Below are 15,453 nucleotides of genomic sequence, written 5' to 3' on the forward strand. Positions count from 1 at the left end.
AGAAGAGAAGAGAAGAGAAGAGAAGAGAAGAGAAGAGAAGAGAAGAGAAGAGAAGAGAAGAGAAGAGAAGAGAAGAGAAGAGAAGAGAAGAGAAGAGAAGAGAAGAGAAGAGAAGAGAAGAGAAGAGAGGAGAGTCTAGGACAAAGCCTGACATACATACCCCTAGGTAGGAGGTAAGATAGGGGTTATGATCCAGAAAAGGAGGCTGAGAAGAAACATACAGATGGGTGAGAGGAGAACCAAGCAGCATCATGAAATAAAACCATAAAGGAGAGACTATCTTAGGGGACAAGGTGATAGGCAGTACCAAAACACAATTGTATTACAACAAGGTATTGCCTGTGTTTTTGTCACAATAATACAAGAGAAACAAGGTATTATAGTGGAAAGAGTGGTAGATATGGAATCAGAAGGCCCGAGTTCAAATTCCGCCTGTCACTTAGCCTATGTGTCTTTGTCATAACTTGTCACAGCATCAGTTAGTGCTCATGTGTAAAGTGAAGGGTTTGGATTGACAACCTTTAAAGTTCCTTCTGGTCCTAAATCTGGGCTCCTATTATCCTGTGAAGATTCCCCAAAAGATGTCAGGTGTGGTACATATCTTTTAATCCTACTACTAGGGAGGTAGAGGCTGTTTGTTTGCTTAAGCTGTGGAGCTCTGAGCTGCAGTGGGTGAAGCAGATCTGGTGTCCACACAAAGTCTGGCGTCAGTATGGTAATTACCCAGGAGTGGGGGGCCGTGAGATTTTGTAAAGATGATTGAACCTGTCCAAGGTTCAATGAAGTAAGGCAGGTTAAAACTTCTGTGCCAAGCAGTAGAGGGATTGGACCTGTGAGTGGCTGCTACACTTCCCGTTTGTGAGATAGGGAAACCAAATCTGTGAGGGAGCAAAGAAAAGAAGGAAGGAAGGGAAGGAAGAAAAGACAGGAGACACAAGAGAGAGAATCTCTTTTATGACTGTCTGATTATTAATATCAAGTGAAGCATAAACCAGGGAAACACTTGTTTGCCACTTCCAAATAGAAGGCCTAACAGAGTTCAAGTTGCAAAGGGACTTAACTGGTGAGGTCTTCCAAAGGCTTTTATTTGCAGATGCCATTGTGATGATTGCCTCAAGCCCAGAAACATTACAGAACTTCCTAATTGGGGACCTATAATCATTCAAATGGGGTCAACTAGGTGACACAGTGAATAGAGTGCTGGGCATGTAGTCAGGAAGACTCATCTTTGTGAGTTCAAATCTAGCCTCAGATACTTACTAGCTGTGTGATCTTGGGCAAGTCACTTGACCCTGTTTGTCTCAGTTTTCTCATGTGTCAAGTGAGTTGAAGAAGGAAATGGCGAACCACTCCACTATGTTTGTCAAGAAATCCCTAAATGGGGGCGGCCATGTAGCACAGCGGGTAAGAGCACCAGCCCCAGTGTCAGGATGACCTGGGGATCGAATCCGGGCTCAGACACTCAGCACGCACCCAGAAACACCTGGCCGTGTAACCTTGAGCAAGTTACTTAACCCCAATTGCTAAAAAAAAAAAAAATCCCTAAATGGGGACAACTAGGTGGTACCGTGAATAGAGCACTGGACCTTGAGTCAGGAGAACCTGAGTTCAAATCTGGCCTCAGACACTCAACACACACACACACACACACACACACACACACACACACCCCTAGCTGTGTGACCTTGGGCAAGTCACTTAACCCTAACTGCCCTACATTCCCCCCTCCAAAAAGCAAAAAAAAAAAGAAAGAAATCCCTAAATGAGGTTACAAAGAGTAGGACCCAACTGAAACAACTGAACAACAGTCATTCAAAAGAGTTTCGCCTAACTTCATTTAAGAAGAAACAAGCATATAGAGAATGACTATTGTCCAAACTGCTGTAAGCAGTTGGATAGACAAACCATAGATCTCATCTACCAGTACCATCAGTTCCATCTCTCTCTGTAACAGACACTCTTAAGTGGACAATGAATTAGGCCTAGAACTGAACAGGAGGAACAGAGGAAATTGCATAGTCTCTTCAATAATGCCAAACTTCTTGAAACGAAGGCCCAATGTTTTTTTTCATACCAGTGTTCTTCTAGTGATTTATTATTACAAATCATGGAATAGCAGTCTCCAAAAAAAATGTTGCTGAGATAAAGATGGGGAAATTTTTATTGTGTATATAGGACAGTGAAGAAGGGCGTGTTGGCTGTACCACAAGAACACAAGGAACTATGCAGGAGAAGTGGCAGAAAGAATGTCCTTAGAGTGACATGTGACCAAACAAAAACTGTGGGGGCAGGGGTGGGGCGCTACAGAGCAAGAGACACGCTACATGGATGGACAACCCACATGTGATCTCTGCGGTGAACTGTAAGATGGCCACCAGCATAAGTCACCAGGGTGGACAAGTCTGGATGGTCAAGCTCTGCCTCATTGGAGGCCCTACTCACATTGAGGAGATCCTGTACCCACCAGAGTATTATAAATAATGAAGAGAGTTTTGGCAGGGGTGGGGATCAGGTTAAAGAAAGTTTTTCTTTTTTTTTTTGCTTGGGAAATGCTTTTTTTTTTTCCTTATAAGAGGGCAGAGATTAAGGATAGTTCTCTTTTTTCTTTTATTTATTAGAATCACCAAGCTTTCAGAAGAAAGCTACAATGATGTTATTAGTCCTTATAGTTCGATTTAAACAAGCAAAATCAAATATAAAAATTCCCTCTAACTTGCTTACCCATTCCTCTCATCAGAGTTCTTGGTGACTTCATGCCAAAGAGGGAAAGATTTTCAGTTGCATGATAATCGCTTGTGTACAAGGAAGCTGACCATATATATGGGAATTTTAAACTTATTTTGCTCAGTGGAAGTGGAATAATTAATTAATTCTGTGACTTGAATGTTAGATAGAGCCTCTATGGAGTATCTGTGAAAGAGTAAGGCCAAGAGCCACACAGAAAAAGGCATGGATAGGTCACAGTCTTTACTAGTAAAGGGAATTCTCACATCCATGAGATAGAAAGTCCATTGAAAGATTTATTTTAAGAAATCATAGGATTTATAGCTAGAAGAGCCTTAGAAAGTCTAGCCCTCTCATTTTACAGGTGACAGAGCTGAGGTCCAAAGAGAGGCCCCTGCCATAGGGGTATAAACAGAGCTGGGATTCGAATTCAGATCTTTTGACTCCAAAACTTACAGTGTTCCTTCCACTATACCATGAAAAATTCACTCCTGGTATTTTCTAAGTGAGATGAGTTATATAAAAAGCTACCCAGATTAGGGAACACTTTCGAGTGGATCCCTTTATAAAAAGGATTATCCTTTTATTTGTTGTTGGTTTTTTTTTTTTTAAGTAACTTTGCCATAGGAAAATTAAGCAAAGAATGAGCAAAATGATTGTCAGTTTTTGAGGTAACATTAGATACAGCAGGTCATGCCTGGGAGAAATTTTGTTTTTCCTAATGGAAACTCATTAAATTCTTTTACCATTAAGTTAGAAAGCATGTTGGACACAGAGTGCTGTATGTTAATCTCAAGTGATTTGCATGTAAATTTGTTCCGGCTTTGGTGATCTCAGCCTGAGCTTTAAAGGTGGCTCATTTCCAAACATTCCCAATCTCCAGAGCTGACATTCGAGTCCATATGTATTTATTGAGACACGTTTCATGAGAAAGTTTCAGGACACTCCAGTTCTGCTTTCTAAACCTGTACTTGTGGAGAGGTTGTACTTAAAAACAGGGCTACTGAAAGTCAACATAGTCAAAGCATTTCCTCCTGAGCCTTACCCACATCGACTAACAAGACATTCTAGAGAAACAGACTTCTTAGTTCTCATTCTTTCTTGCCTTGGGTTATTTCCAGCACCCTTCCAGTTCACTTTCCACTGAGTTCATGTAATTCTTCATCATGTGATTTGTTTTTTGCCTATTTAGTTTCTTTGAACCAGGAGAGACTATTTTTCAGAGTCCTGGCTGTAAAAGACAAAGCAAGCTGTGCCAACTACCATAATTTCCATAATATTGCATCTAAGAAGTGCCAAGGTTGGAGCTGACTTGGTTGTCCAGGCTTCACATTTATAAATCTGTCAGGGCATACACAGATGGTGGCCACTCCACCACTGATAAAAAACTGTGGAAATAGTGGTTTTGGAGCTTTGTGCTGATTGAGAGCCAGAGGCAAGAGAAACACTACTCCCCTCCCCTCCAAAAAACTTACACTAAAATCAATAGTCTTTGTGTTGTAATGAGTCAAAACACAGTAACTAAAAAACTCCTCATTTATATCAGGAATTCCAAGAACTGGTTATATACTAGCAATGCTAGTTAATAATGGATAGTTAACTGTTAATTTAAAAAATACCATAATATTTCCTAAAAAAATAATTCTAATTTATATATACAAATGTGTATATATACTTACATAAAATTGTATATAATTATTTGAGTTTGAATAATAGACATATATAAAATATGTTTGTTAGGTCTCAACCTGTGATTTAATTGGTATAAAGCAGTCCCAATGTGGAAATTTCCTCCACAACTTTTCTGTAACTTCAGAGATTTAGAGAGTTCGTTTTATGTGTGTAAATTTTATATAGGGGCAGCTAGGTGGCAAAATGGATAGAGTGCCACACTTAGAGTGAGGAAGACTCATCTTCCTCGGTTCAAATCTGGCCTTAGACACTTACTGTGTGACCCTGGGAAAGTCATTTAACCCTGTTTGCTTCAGTTTCCTCATCTATCAAATGGGCTGAAGAAAGAAATGGAAAACCATTCCAGTATCTTTGCCAAGAAAACTCCAAATGGGGTCAAAAAGAGTTGGACATGACCGAACAACAAATATTTGATGTATAAATATGTTTCTGCGAAAAACACATGGGTTCAAGTTCTTCCTTTGACAGTTACTATGTTATCATAAATAAATTATTTAACCTGTCAGTGATACTGGCCTTTGAGCTAAGTCTTGAATGAAGCTCAGGATTCTCAAGACAGGTGAGGAAGGCATACATTCTAAGCATGGAGGATAGTGAAACAGCAATCAGTATCACTACTCCAAAAAAGTTGAGTCATTGGCCCAGATATACTGTCTACAAAAGGACAATTTTTTTTAAATGGAATCATCTTCTTTTCTAGCCTTCATAACAAAACAATGAAAAGCAAGTTTTGTTTGTGGGGAGAAAATATACCAAAGTCTAGTAACAAAGTGATTCCAATTAATTCCAAAGTGTGGTTAGAAAGCGTTAGAACAGGGAAGATAAAGGTTAATGGAGATTTGAAAATGTAATTGGTTTTTTTTTTTAATGATAGCTTTGTTGCTGTCAGCTGTCATGACATTCTGCAAACATTTTATGATAATAGGGCCTTCTAGTTTGTGCCATTTGGGGTTTTTGTGTGTGTGTTTTTGTTTTCCATCCAGGAACTATTTCTTAACTTTGATATTTATCATCATCTTGTTTCAGTAACTGACTGAAGTTAGTCATGCCACCCAGAAATGTTACATAGCACTTTTCCTTTTCTTAGGCTTTATAGACTGTTGATGAGAGACGTGGTACCAGCTGATTTATATTTTTGATTTACTGAATGGGCTTCATACCAGCTTGGGGATAGGTGAAGGCGGACAGCTGAGCCTGAGGCTCGTCCTTGGCTTGTTTTAGCCTGACTCTAGCCCATCTCTCTCAGACAAGGGTTGTATTACTAGATTATAAAATACTTGGAGCAGTTTGGAAAGAAAGCTGTTACATAGTGAGGATTATAACACATGACAGTCCTATTGCCTGCTGAGTATGTATCAAACCAAAGGTGATCATCAGTTGAACCAACATATGGGTAGTTACTGCCGATTAGTGACAGCATTTTTATTCATCAGACATGTGTTCATGAATGATGTGTTCAAGACACTGTCCTAGGACTTGGGGGCACAAAGCTAGATAGGAAGTTGATCCTTCTTCCAAGAAGCTCACTCTTTAATAGGGGATGAGATTTGTACTCAAATAATTATGATATTAGAGAGAATATGATAAGTGCAAAGGAGAGGTGCAGGCAAAGTACTGTGATAAATTTGAAAAAGGAGAAAGTGTATTCTATAGGTGGAGGTGAGGGTGGAGTCTTAATGGAAGAGACTTCTTAGGTGGACCTTGATTTGAAGGAAGAAATTCAGCAAGTAGAGATGAGCTGGGATGGGAGAGAGCCACATGTTGCATTCTCTGCATAAGGGTATGGTGTGAGAAATATTATGAACATGGGGGAAGGCAGGATGAGAAGGAAAAAGGACAAATAATAGCTCAGTTTAGGAGTGTAGACTCCATGAAGGGAAGTGATATGAAAAAAAAAAAAGCTGAAAAGGTAAATTGGAACCAGACTGTAGAAGTCCAAGGATAACATAATAGAGGGTTTTTACTGCCTCTAGAGGATGATAGGTTCATTCCTCCCTCTAGAAAAGGTCTTTAATTGGAAGGTGACAACTTGTTGAGATACACACACACACACACAGTGTGGTATAGTGGATAGAGTGCCAGGCCTTGAGTCAAGAAGATTCATCTTCCTTAGTTCAAATCTGGCCCAAGACACTTCCTAACTGTGTAACCCTGAGCAAGTCACTTAACCCTATTTGCCTCAGTTTCCTCATCTATAAAATGAACTAGAGGAGGAAATGGCAAGCACTCTAATATCTTTGCCAAGAAAACCCCAAAGGGGATCAACAAAGAGTCAGACACAACTAAAAAATCACTGAACAACTATATAATCTATATGTACATATAGATGTATCTATTTATATGCATATATAAAATAAATGGCTATATATGTGTATGTATGTGTATATATACACATGCACACATAAATGGATAATACTTCATCACAAATGTATCTTGTTCAGATACGGTTTGGACTAGACCTGTGAAGTTCCTTCCAGCTCTGAGATTTTACAATGATGGTAATTTTTATACAGTGATTTGAAGTTTACAAAACATGTTACATCCATCCCCTCATCAGAGCCTCAGAACAACCCTTAGGCAAGTACTAGAGGTATTAGTATCCCCATTTTACAGATGAGGAAACTGAGGCTCAGAAAGTTTAAATGACTTTTCTGTTATCACACAGCTAGTAAATATCAGAAACAGGATTTAAAATCAGGTCTGATTGACTCAGAAAACTTGTCAGTTATCTCTTCAGTACTGCCACTTCATTCAGAGGGCAATGGTGTTGGAATAGATGAGTGATATGATCCTGAGATATGCCCATAGGTAGCCATTTGAAGGATAAATTAAAGATGGGTAAACTAATGGTGAGAAGACCAGTTAGGAAGCTGTTATTAATAGGCTGGGTAAGAAGAGATGAGGGTCTGAGCCAGAGCTATTTGCAATGGGGGAGGAGGATTTTTGCTCATGTCCCTCGCTAAACTAAAACTGTCCAAGAGAATGCTTACAGCAACCTTGTGAATGCTGGCCATCTGTTGAGTCATGAACTAAGCAAGTTCATACAAATATGGTGACTGCTGATATTAACATACCTTCTTTGTCTTTGTAGGAATTTAGAGAATGGGCTGTGTCCAATGTAAGGATAAAGAAGCAACAAAACTGACAGAGGAGAGGGACGGCAGCTTAAACCAGAGCTCTGGCTACCGCTATGGGACAGACCCCACTCCCCAGCATTACCCGAGTTTCGGCGTGACGTCCATCCCCAACTACAACAACTTCCATGCAGCAGGTGGCCAAGGGCTAACTGTCTTTGGGGGCGTCAATTCTTCTTCTCACACCGGGACCTTGCGTACAAGAGGAGGAACAGGTAGGCCTCCAGTGCTGGGTATTTGCTTTTAAGTTTTGTGCAGTTTAATATCTGAGCCCCAGAGACTTCCTCTTCATTGAGAGTCACTCTACCCCAGAGTTGAAAACACTGGAGGAAATTCATTCTTCCACTTTTAAGATTTGGGGACTGTAATAGGAAATGGGGCTCAGAGTTTCATTTGAAGTGCAAGTCAAAATATCAGGATGAGAAAGGGGAAAAAAAAAGCATCTCTGGCCCTCAACCCCCAAATGAGCATTATCTCAAAAATTCTTTCTGGAGACTATAACGGGCCTTATCAAACATGGTCCACTTGCCTTTATGGGCTATTCACTACTCTGCCAATGTCAACTTTAGAGTTTTCCCTCTAACTTCTCTTTTATTTCTTCCTCAATCTTCAGTCTGGGCGGTTATAGGCTAATTCAGTCTTTGCCATTCCCCTCATCCCCTAGTTTCTCCTTATGATTTCTCCATTCATTCCTTTTGGCTATTCTGTTACCCATCTACAATTCTTGACATACATGTGTATATTTAAGGCAGAGATTCTCAACCTAAAGTCCATGAACTTAGGCTGGTTTTTTTGTTTCAATAATTATATTTCAATAGAATTGCTTTTCTTTGCAATCCTATGTATTATATGCATTTAATCTTTCTGTAGTCTTATATATTATATGCATTAAAAATAGCTTTGCATGTCCTGCTAAGTCAATTATCATGTTCACAGATCTTCATTTTCCTGCCTTACATTCATATTTCACTGTCATAGCTCATGCTTTGTCCAGTGTTGGGTACTTCTTTGCCAAGATACCAGAATGTTTTTTTTTTTCATTTGTTTTTATAAACTTTTGTTTTCTAAAGCTTTTCACACTGGTTAATGTGGTATCTGATTTTACTTGTCCTGTCCTGTTGTTAGAAAAACTTTAAATAATATGAAATTTTCTCTATCCATCCATCAATCAAGTATTTATTAAGTACCAATTGTTTGCTCAACAATCATTTTACTAGGTACAAATAAGCCGGATTTCAGCCCCTCATCCCTCACACTTTTCATCCAACTGAAATAATTTATATATTTATATAAATACTTGAAATAAGAATGTCTTCTTTACTCATCTGGGAAATAGGAGATACCTTAGGGTCAGGAAGAATCTTTGTCCCTTTTCCTCCTATGTACATGCCATGTTTAATTAATGTAGTCCACAAAGGGAGCATTATGTTGAAAGTCAAAATTGGACGCCCTACTGAACCAGGTAGGTGGACTGGACTCACTTACTGAACTATAACCACCTAGTTCTCTGACCACCTGCTTTGCAGGGGGAAAGCAATGCTTACCTCAAAATGATCATTTGGCTTCATGATGAATGTAGCTTTTCCTTAAAAACATGAATACTAGAAATAGGTTCCCAGGCTATTCATCCTAGCATCCTTGCTCAAGCATGAATGGAGAAAAGAGGAGATTGACTTGGGGGCAATAAATAAAAGGGCTAGGTCCATAGGGACAGCCTGTCTCCTATGTGTGCAGGAATGAATAAATCAGTCAATTGGTTTACAGATATTTAAGGCAGGGCTTCTCAACCTGGGGCCCATGGACTTAGGGTTTTTTTTTTTTAATGTTTTGATAACTATATTTTAGTAGAATTGGTTTCCTTTGCAATTCTATACATTATGTGCATTTAAAAACATTATCCTGAGAAGGAGTCTGTACATTTCACCAGACTTCCCAAGAGGTCCATAACACAAAAAGGTGAAGAATCATTAATTTAAGGTCCTTTTATACAGCACCGAGTGGGGAAAAAAAGGCCAAAATGGGGAAGGCAGAATGATCTCCCATGTTCTCCAGAAATTTGTGACACTTACTTTTGTCAATTCATACCCTGTTTGTGTAGACACTCTCTCAGATAACTCATTCACACACAGAGTATGAATTCTTATAATTGAATAATAGGCAAGTAATTGAAATTATGTTTTATATTTTTCTTGAATGCAAGAGAACCTGTTGGCACCAGCCATAATCTAAGAATAAGATACTGTCTTACTCCCATCACAACATGAAATCCAAAAATAAGTTGATAAGTAGCATGGATGAGTTTTGCTGCCTTGCACTATTAATGATCTTTTGTTTTATTTCTACATACTAAGAATAACAGGTAGTGTAGTATAGTGGATAGAACTGAGAGCCAATCCTAGGTTCTGACCACTCTTACTTCTGATAAATGCTACCTATATGTCCCTGGGTAGGTCACTTACTCAGTGTCCCAGGTAACCTTCCAGATCTATTGATCATAGGAGACTTGTAAAGCTGCATGGGTAGAGGGTATTTCCTCATCAGGAATCCTCTGTATTAATGAAATTGCAGGTCTAGTCCAAATGTATATATCTCTGTGTGTGTATAGAGATATACACATTTATATGTAGATTGTGTACATGTATGTATATGTACTTGTACATATATTATATATATATATACACACATGTGGGTATACATATATACCCTACCTCCCCAGGGCGATTACAAGGTTCACAAGGGCAAGGATAGAGTTTATACTTCTATAGCACATTGCCTTGCATATAATATTCTATAGATATATATTAATTGAGTGATTTTCAGAAGAGAGAAAGAGAAATTTAGTCACAGACCCTCAAATGCCATCCATAACCCAAAATAAGACTTTCTTAATATAAATGTAATGAGCTATTTGTATGTTCCTTGAGATGAAGACAGTGAATGATCTTCTAGGCACCCAAGAGGCCCATTTTTCAGCAACATACCAAATAGCCTCTTTTCTAACCATTCAAAGAAGCCTGAAGAAAAGAAAATGATTGCCAAATGAGTCTCCTTTTGTATGGTCAGACTGCATACCTGATGAATACCAATTTTCCTGCAGGAAGTCCCTCTTTGGACAGAATTGAAAGATTCAGTACCACGTGCTCTCCTAACATTTTGAATGGTCTCATTGGCACATCTGTTGTCTTGAAACTACCTCAATTGCAAAGTCCCTTTATTGAATAAAAGAGAAGGACCCATTCCATGAGTTTTTCTTGCCATTGATGGCACTTTGAAGTGTGGGGAAATTTAATTGAGAAGACATAGCAAAAAGAATTAGAAAATTGACCCAAAAGGAAAGAGTAGACACTCTTTTCTGTTCAGAGCAAAGTGTATGTGTGTGTATACACATACACATATGGAGTGTATACATATATTTAGAGGCAATAGAAGTTAAGTGACTTGCCCAGGGTCCCACAGCTAGTAAGTTTCTGAGGCCAGATATGAACTCAGGTCCACCTGACTCCAGGGCCTATCCTCTATCCACTGTGCCACCTAGCTGCCCTACAAAGTATGTATTCTGAAACAAAAAGACCTCTCTTGGCAACAGTACAGTAGTTATGGACAAATTGGTGAGTAAGCACAATGTCTTTTTTGGTGAAATGCACCATGTACATAAATGCACCTCTTTAAATGAAATTGACCCTTTCACCAGCAACAGAAACATCTATTTTCAATGGAGGGAGCATTGAGCACCCATCCTGAAATGGGTTATAGCACTAACTCTAGGTTATATCAATCAGTCAGTCAGTCAACCTATTTATTTAGTGCCTGTATGCCAGGTACTGTCCTGGGTGATAGAGATCAAAAGACAAAAATGAAATAGTGTCTGCTTTCAAGGAGCTTATATTCAACTAAAAGGTACCCTAATAAGATCTAGTATCAGAGCAAATATTACAACAACCAAGAGCACAAAGGTCAGTTTTACCTAGCCCTTCAGCAAAACAAGTGATTATTGCAATCAAATCACTAAATCAGTGAGTATTTATTTAGTGTTCATTTCTGTATGCATAACAGTGGGGATACAAATACAAAGAATAAACCACATACCTGCCATCAAGTTTTGTCTCAGACTTATGCTGGGTGTGTAGCTTAGGAAAATCACTTAATATTTTAGTGGTCCCTGCCTCCTCCCCAGGCAGCTCTCTAAGACTACAAGTTTACTTTGCTAAAGGGTGTTCCCCATTAGGAACTCCTTCTACGCCAATAAAGTAACAAAGCTCATGCAAAAAAAAAAAAAGTTATCTCATGAATTCATCCAGAGATGATGTGTGCAGATCAAATTTGTGTTTCCTTAAACAAAGCCTTGTGACCTGCCTAAATTCAGCCCAACAGAGACAACAAACAAATAAATATACACAGATGTTAGTACTTACTTGTTTTCACACTGCAGCCCCTTTTAGACTGGGAACACCCTGGGGGCATGGACTGTCTTTTGTCTTTTTTTGCATCCCCAGCCTGGCATATAGTAGGCTTTTAATAAATGCTTACTGACTCAATAATTCATTTTTCCCACATTATAATTGTGATATTGTATCTCATCGCGGCTTTGTGATGTGGTGAAGCATTATTTAACCATATTACCAATGCTAACAGCATCAGGGAGAAGTGAGCTTTTTTATTTCTTAATTTTTTTGATGGCAGGGTGAAAGAAATGGGACTAATTTCTCTGAATCAGTACATTCTTCTGTAATCTCTGCTTTTGGTTTGTTTTCTTTTACCAGGTGTAACCCTTTTTGTGGCCCTTTATGACTATGAAGCACGAACAGAAGATGACCTGAGTTTTCATAAAGGAGAAAAATTTCAAATACTTAACAGCTCGTAAGTTTGGGAAGTACCCTTGAGGAATGCGCGTGCCTTTGACTTTGGGGAGGAGATTTTTGTGCTATCAATTCTTAGCTTTTCCAGATGTGAGGGAGGCAATAGAAGCACTCAGCCAATTAAGCAAGCCAGAGCAATATAAATTTTGGAAAACAAACACAATTGGTGACCCTGTGCAGCGTCCCATGAAACTACACCTCCAGAGAGTTTTTGAAGTACACCACAATAACAAGCATCCTCCCCCATCCATCCATAATTTCAAAAGCCTGGCACATGATTTAGCTGCCTACACTAGGCACTGCCTAGAGAATTCCCCCCCCCCCCCCATCTTAGACATTCCACTCTCTAAGCCCTCACTCAGAACAGGCAACAAATTCCTTCTGTTTTCAAAACTCCTAAACATTCTAATTAGTGAGATTTGCAGGGGAGTTTCCAAATAATATAATTTTGTGAGTGACTGAAACCTTTGTGAGATGGAAAAAGAAGAGGTTTCACCCACTCCAGTGTGTGACTGAGATGTATGCATTTTAAATGTGGTCATTAGGAGCCCCGTTGAAACAAGAGGGGAGGTTTTAAAGGAACAAATGGTACAAACTGCTGCCATGTTTGCCTTTTATAAATGCTACATTTTATACCAGGCTTGGTATAAACTGGTATTGGTTAACATGGTCTTATCGTGAAATTTCTTCTTTTAAAGGAAAAAGGAAATAATGATCACATCCCCACCTCAGATTCCAAATCTTCGCTAGAGTAGATGAAATCTGACTGAATCAGATGTAAATAAGAGCCCTCTGGCAAAATCCAAGCTCCCTAGAAACAGGGGAGGCATATGTATGGTAAGGAAAGCCTCTTCCCAAAGTTTGATTTTCTTCACTAGCATCATCACTAGTAAGTGGAAGAGAACCAGGGTAGGAGGTCCTTTCATAGATGCCCAACTCTGATTTGCTGATATTCCTGCTCTGGTTAGTGGTCTTGCCTTGAAGAGACCACACCCCCACTGTATAATCCCAGACTTCATGCAGTGAGAAAGCTGGCCTCTGCCTTAAATGGTACTCTCTGCAACCCCGTAGGGTGGGAGATCAGGGGGACAGAAATAGAAAGGAGGGACTGGAGAGGACGAGTGTTTTATACAAATGTTATCTCATTTGATAAACACAACAACCCTAGGAGGTAGCTGCTGTTATTATCTCTATTTAATAGTTGAGGAAACTGAGACAAACAGAGGTTAAGTGACTTACCCAGGATCACACAGCTGGTAAGTGTCTGAGTTTGGATTTGATCTCAGGTCTTCCTGACTCTAAGCCCAGAACTCTATTTCCAAGGCCACCCAACTGTAGAGTTTGCACTATTTACATCCCTTGCCTCTGGAGGAAAAAAAGGGAAAAATTATTGACAGTGAACAGCCACAGGCACTAACAATTCCCTCTTCCTGGTGAGCTGAAAGCCCAAACCTTCTGACAATGAACTCAGATCTAGGGAAGGGAATAGAAATGTGCCGCCTCTAGGATGAGAAAACTTGCTTCTTTAGACAAATAACTCACTTTTGGATCCCTAAGATCTTATCTACTTAACCACAAGTGTTCATTAATATCCATGAATCAAAATTCATTACTAAGGGTGGGGGAAGAGACTAGAGAGAGAGGGAGAGGTTTGGAATGCCGTTGTCACATTCTTTAGGTTTGGGCTTTCAATATAGCATTTGTGAGTAATTATTGTAAGATACTCACATTTGTGTGGTACGGGGGGAAAGGATTAACTCTGGAATCAGAAGATCTGGGTTCAGATCTCCCCTCTGATGTACCTGTGTGACTTTAATCTACCTGGCTTCCATTTTCTTCTCCAGAAAATGAGGAGGCCTCCAAGATCCCTTTCAACTCTAGATCTGTGAGCCTTTGAAGTTTACAGAACCCCTTCCTCACAACCCCTGGAGGCAACAGTAGCAAGAGCACCGGACTTTGAGTTAAGAGAGACTCGGGTTTATATCCTGCCTCTAACACTTATTAGTTAATAAGTATAATCCTGAGCAAGTCACTTGGCTTCTTCAACTCTAAGTTTTCTAATCTATGAAATGGGTATAATAAATATACTGACCTTCCAAGGTTGTTGTGGAGATCAAATAGCATATAACATTGAAGTGCTTTGTGAACTCTTTTTTTTTTTAAGTATCCTTACTCCATTTTTTTTTTTTTTTTGCTTTTTGGAGGGCAATTGGGGTTAAGTGACTTGCCCAAGGTCACACAGCAATTTTTTGTGTTAAGTGTCTGAGGCTGGATTTGAACTCGGGTCCTCCTGACTCCAGGGCCGGTGCTCTATTCACTGCACCACCAAGCCACCCCCTTTGTGAACTCTTAAGTGCTATAAATTCCAACTGCTACTTTTGCATGCCATCTGTTCATGTTATAGAGGAAGTAATTGAGGCCCAGAGGGGTTGAGTGCTTTGTTCATGGTTGTTACTAATGGTGCTAATAAATGTCAGAGGCAGGATTTGGAGTTGGATTGGAATCCATATCTCCTGAATCTGGGTTCATGTCTCCTGCCGTTTTTATCAGATGACTTCTTGGTACTATCAAGCAAGTGCTTACCTTACACCAGACCCTACACTAGGCACTGGGTATACAAAGACAAAAAAAGGAATCCCCTACTCTCAGTAGCATAGGAAAAAACAATATGTATGCATGTATACATGAGGTAAGCACTTACACATATGGATGGATGGATGGATGTGTATACTTGTTATTCAGTTGTTTCATTTATGTTCAACTCTTCATGTCCCCATTTGGGGTTTTCTTGGCAGAGATACTGAGTGGTTTGCTATTTCCTTCTCCAGTTCATTTGACACATGAGGAAACATGTCACAAACAGGGTTAAGTGACTTGTCCAGAGTCACATGCCTAGTAAGTGGCTGAAGCTAGATTGGAACTCACAAAGATGAGTCTTCCTGATTCTAGGGCTGGTGCTCTGTCCACTGTGCCACCTATCTGCCTGTATGTACACACACCACACACACACACACACACACACACACACACACACACACACACACACA

The 15,453-nt window shown here is 39.5% G+C and overlaps 1 protein-coding gene across 4 annotated transcripts in view; it reads left to right on the top strand.

The window, feature by feature from the left end:
- Positions 1 to 15,453, top strand: part of FYN (FYN proto-oncogene, Src family tyrosine kinase) — a 308,067-nt gene that overhangs the window by 210,724 nt on the left and 81,890 nt on the right. For all 4 annotated transcript variants that reach the window (XM_069077031.1, XM_069077030.1, XM_069077033.1 and 1 more), the window contains 2 exons: positions 7,508 to 7,765; positions 12,311 to 12,407. In XM_069077031.1, the coding sequence (XP_068933132.1) occupies positions 7,519 to 7,765; positions 12,311 to 12,407 (344 nt within the window). In that variant the 5' untranslated portion in view covers positions 7,508 to 7,518. The remainder of the gene's footprint in view (positions 1 to 7,507; positions 7,766 to 12,310; positions 12,408 to 15,453) is intronic.

Source organism: Petaurus breviceps, unplaced genomic scaffold (assembly GCF_028583685.1).
Source record: "Petaurus breviceps papuanus isolate PSGF00001 unplaced genomic scaffold, PetGlider_PUasm1.0 90977, whole genome shotgun sequence".
Taxonomy (NCBI): domain Eukaryota; kingdom Metazoa; phylum Chordata; class Mammalia; order Diprotodontia; family Petauridae; genus Petaurus; species Petaurus breviceps.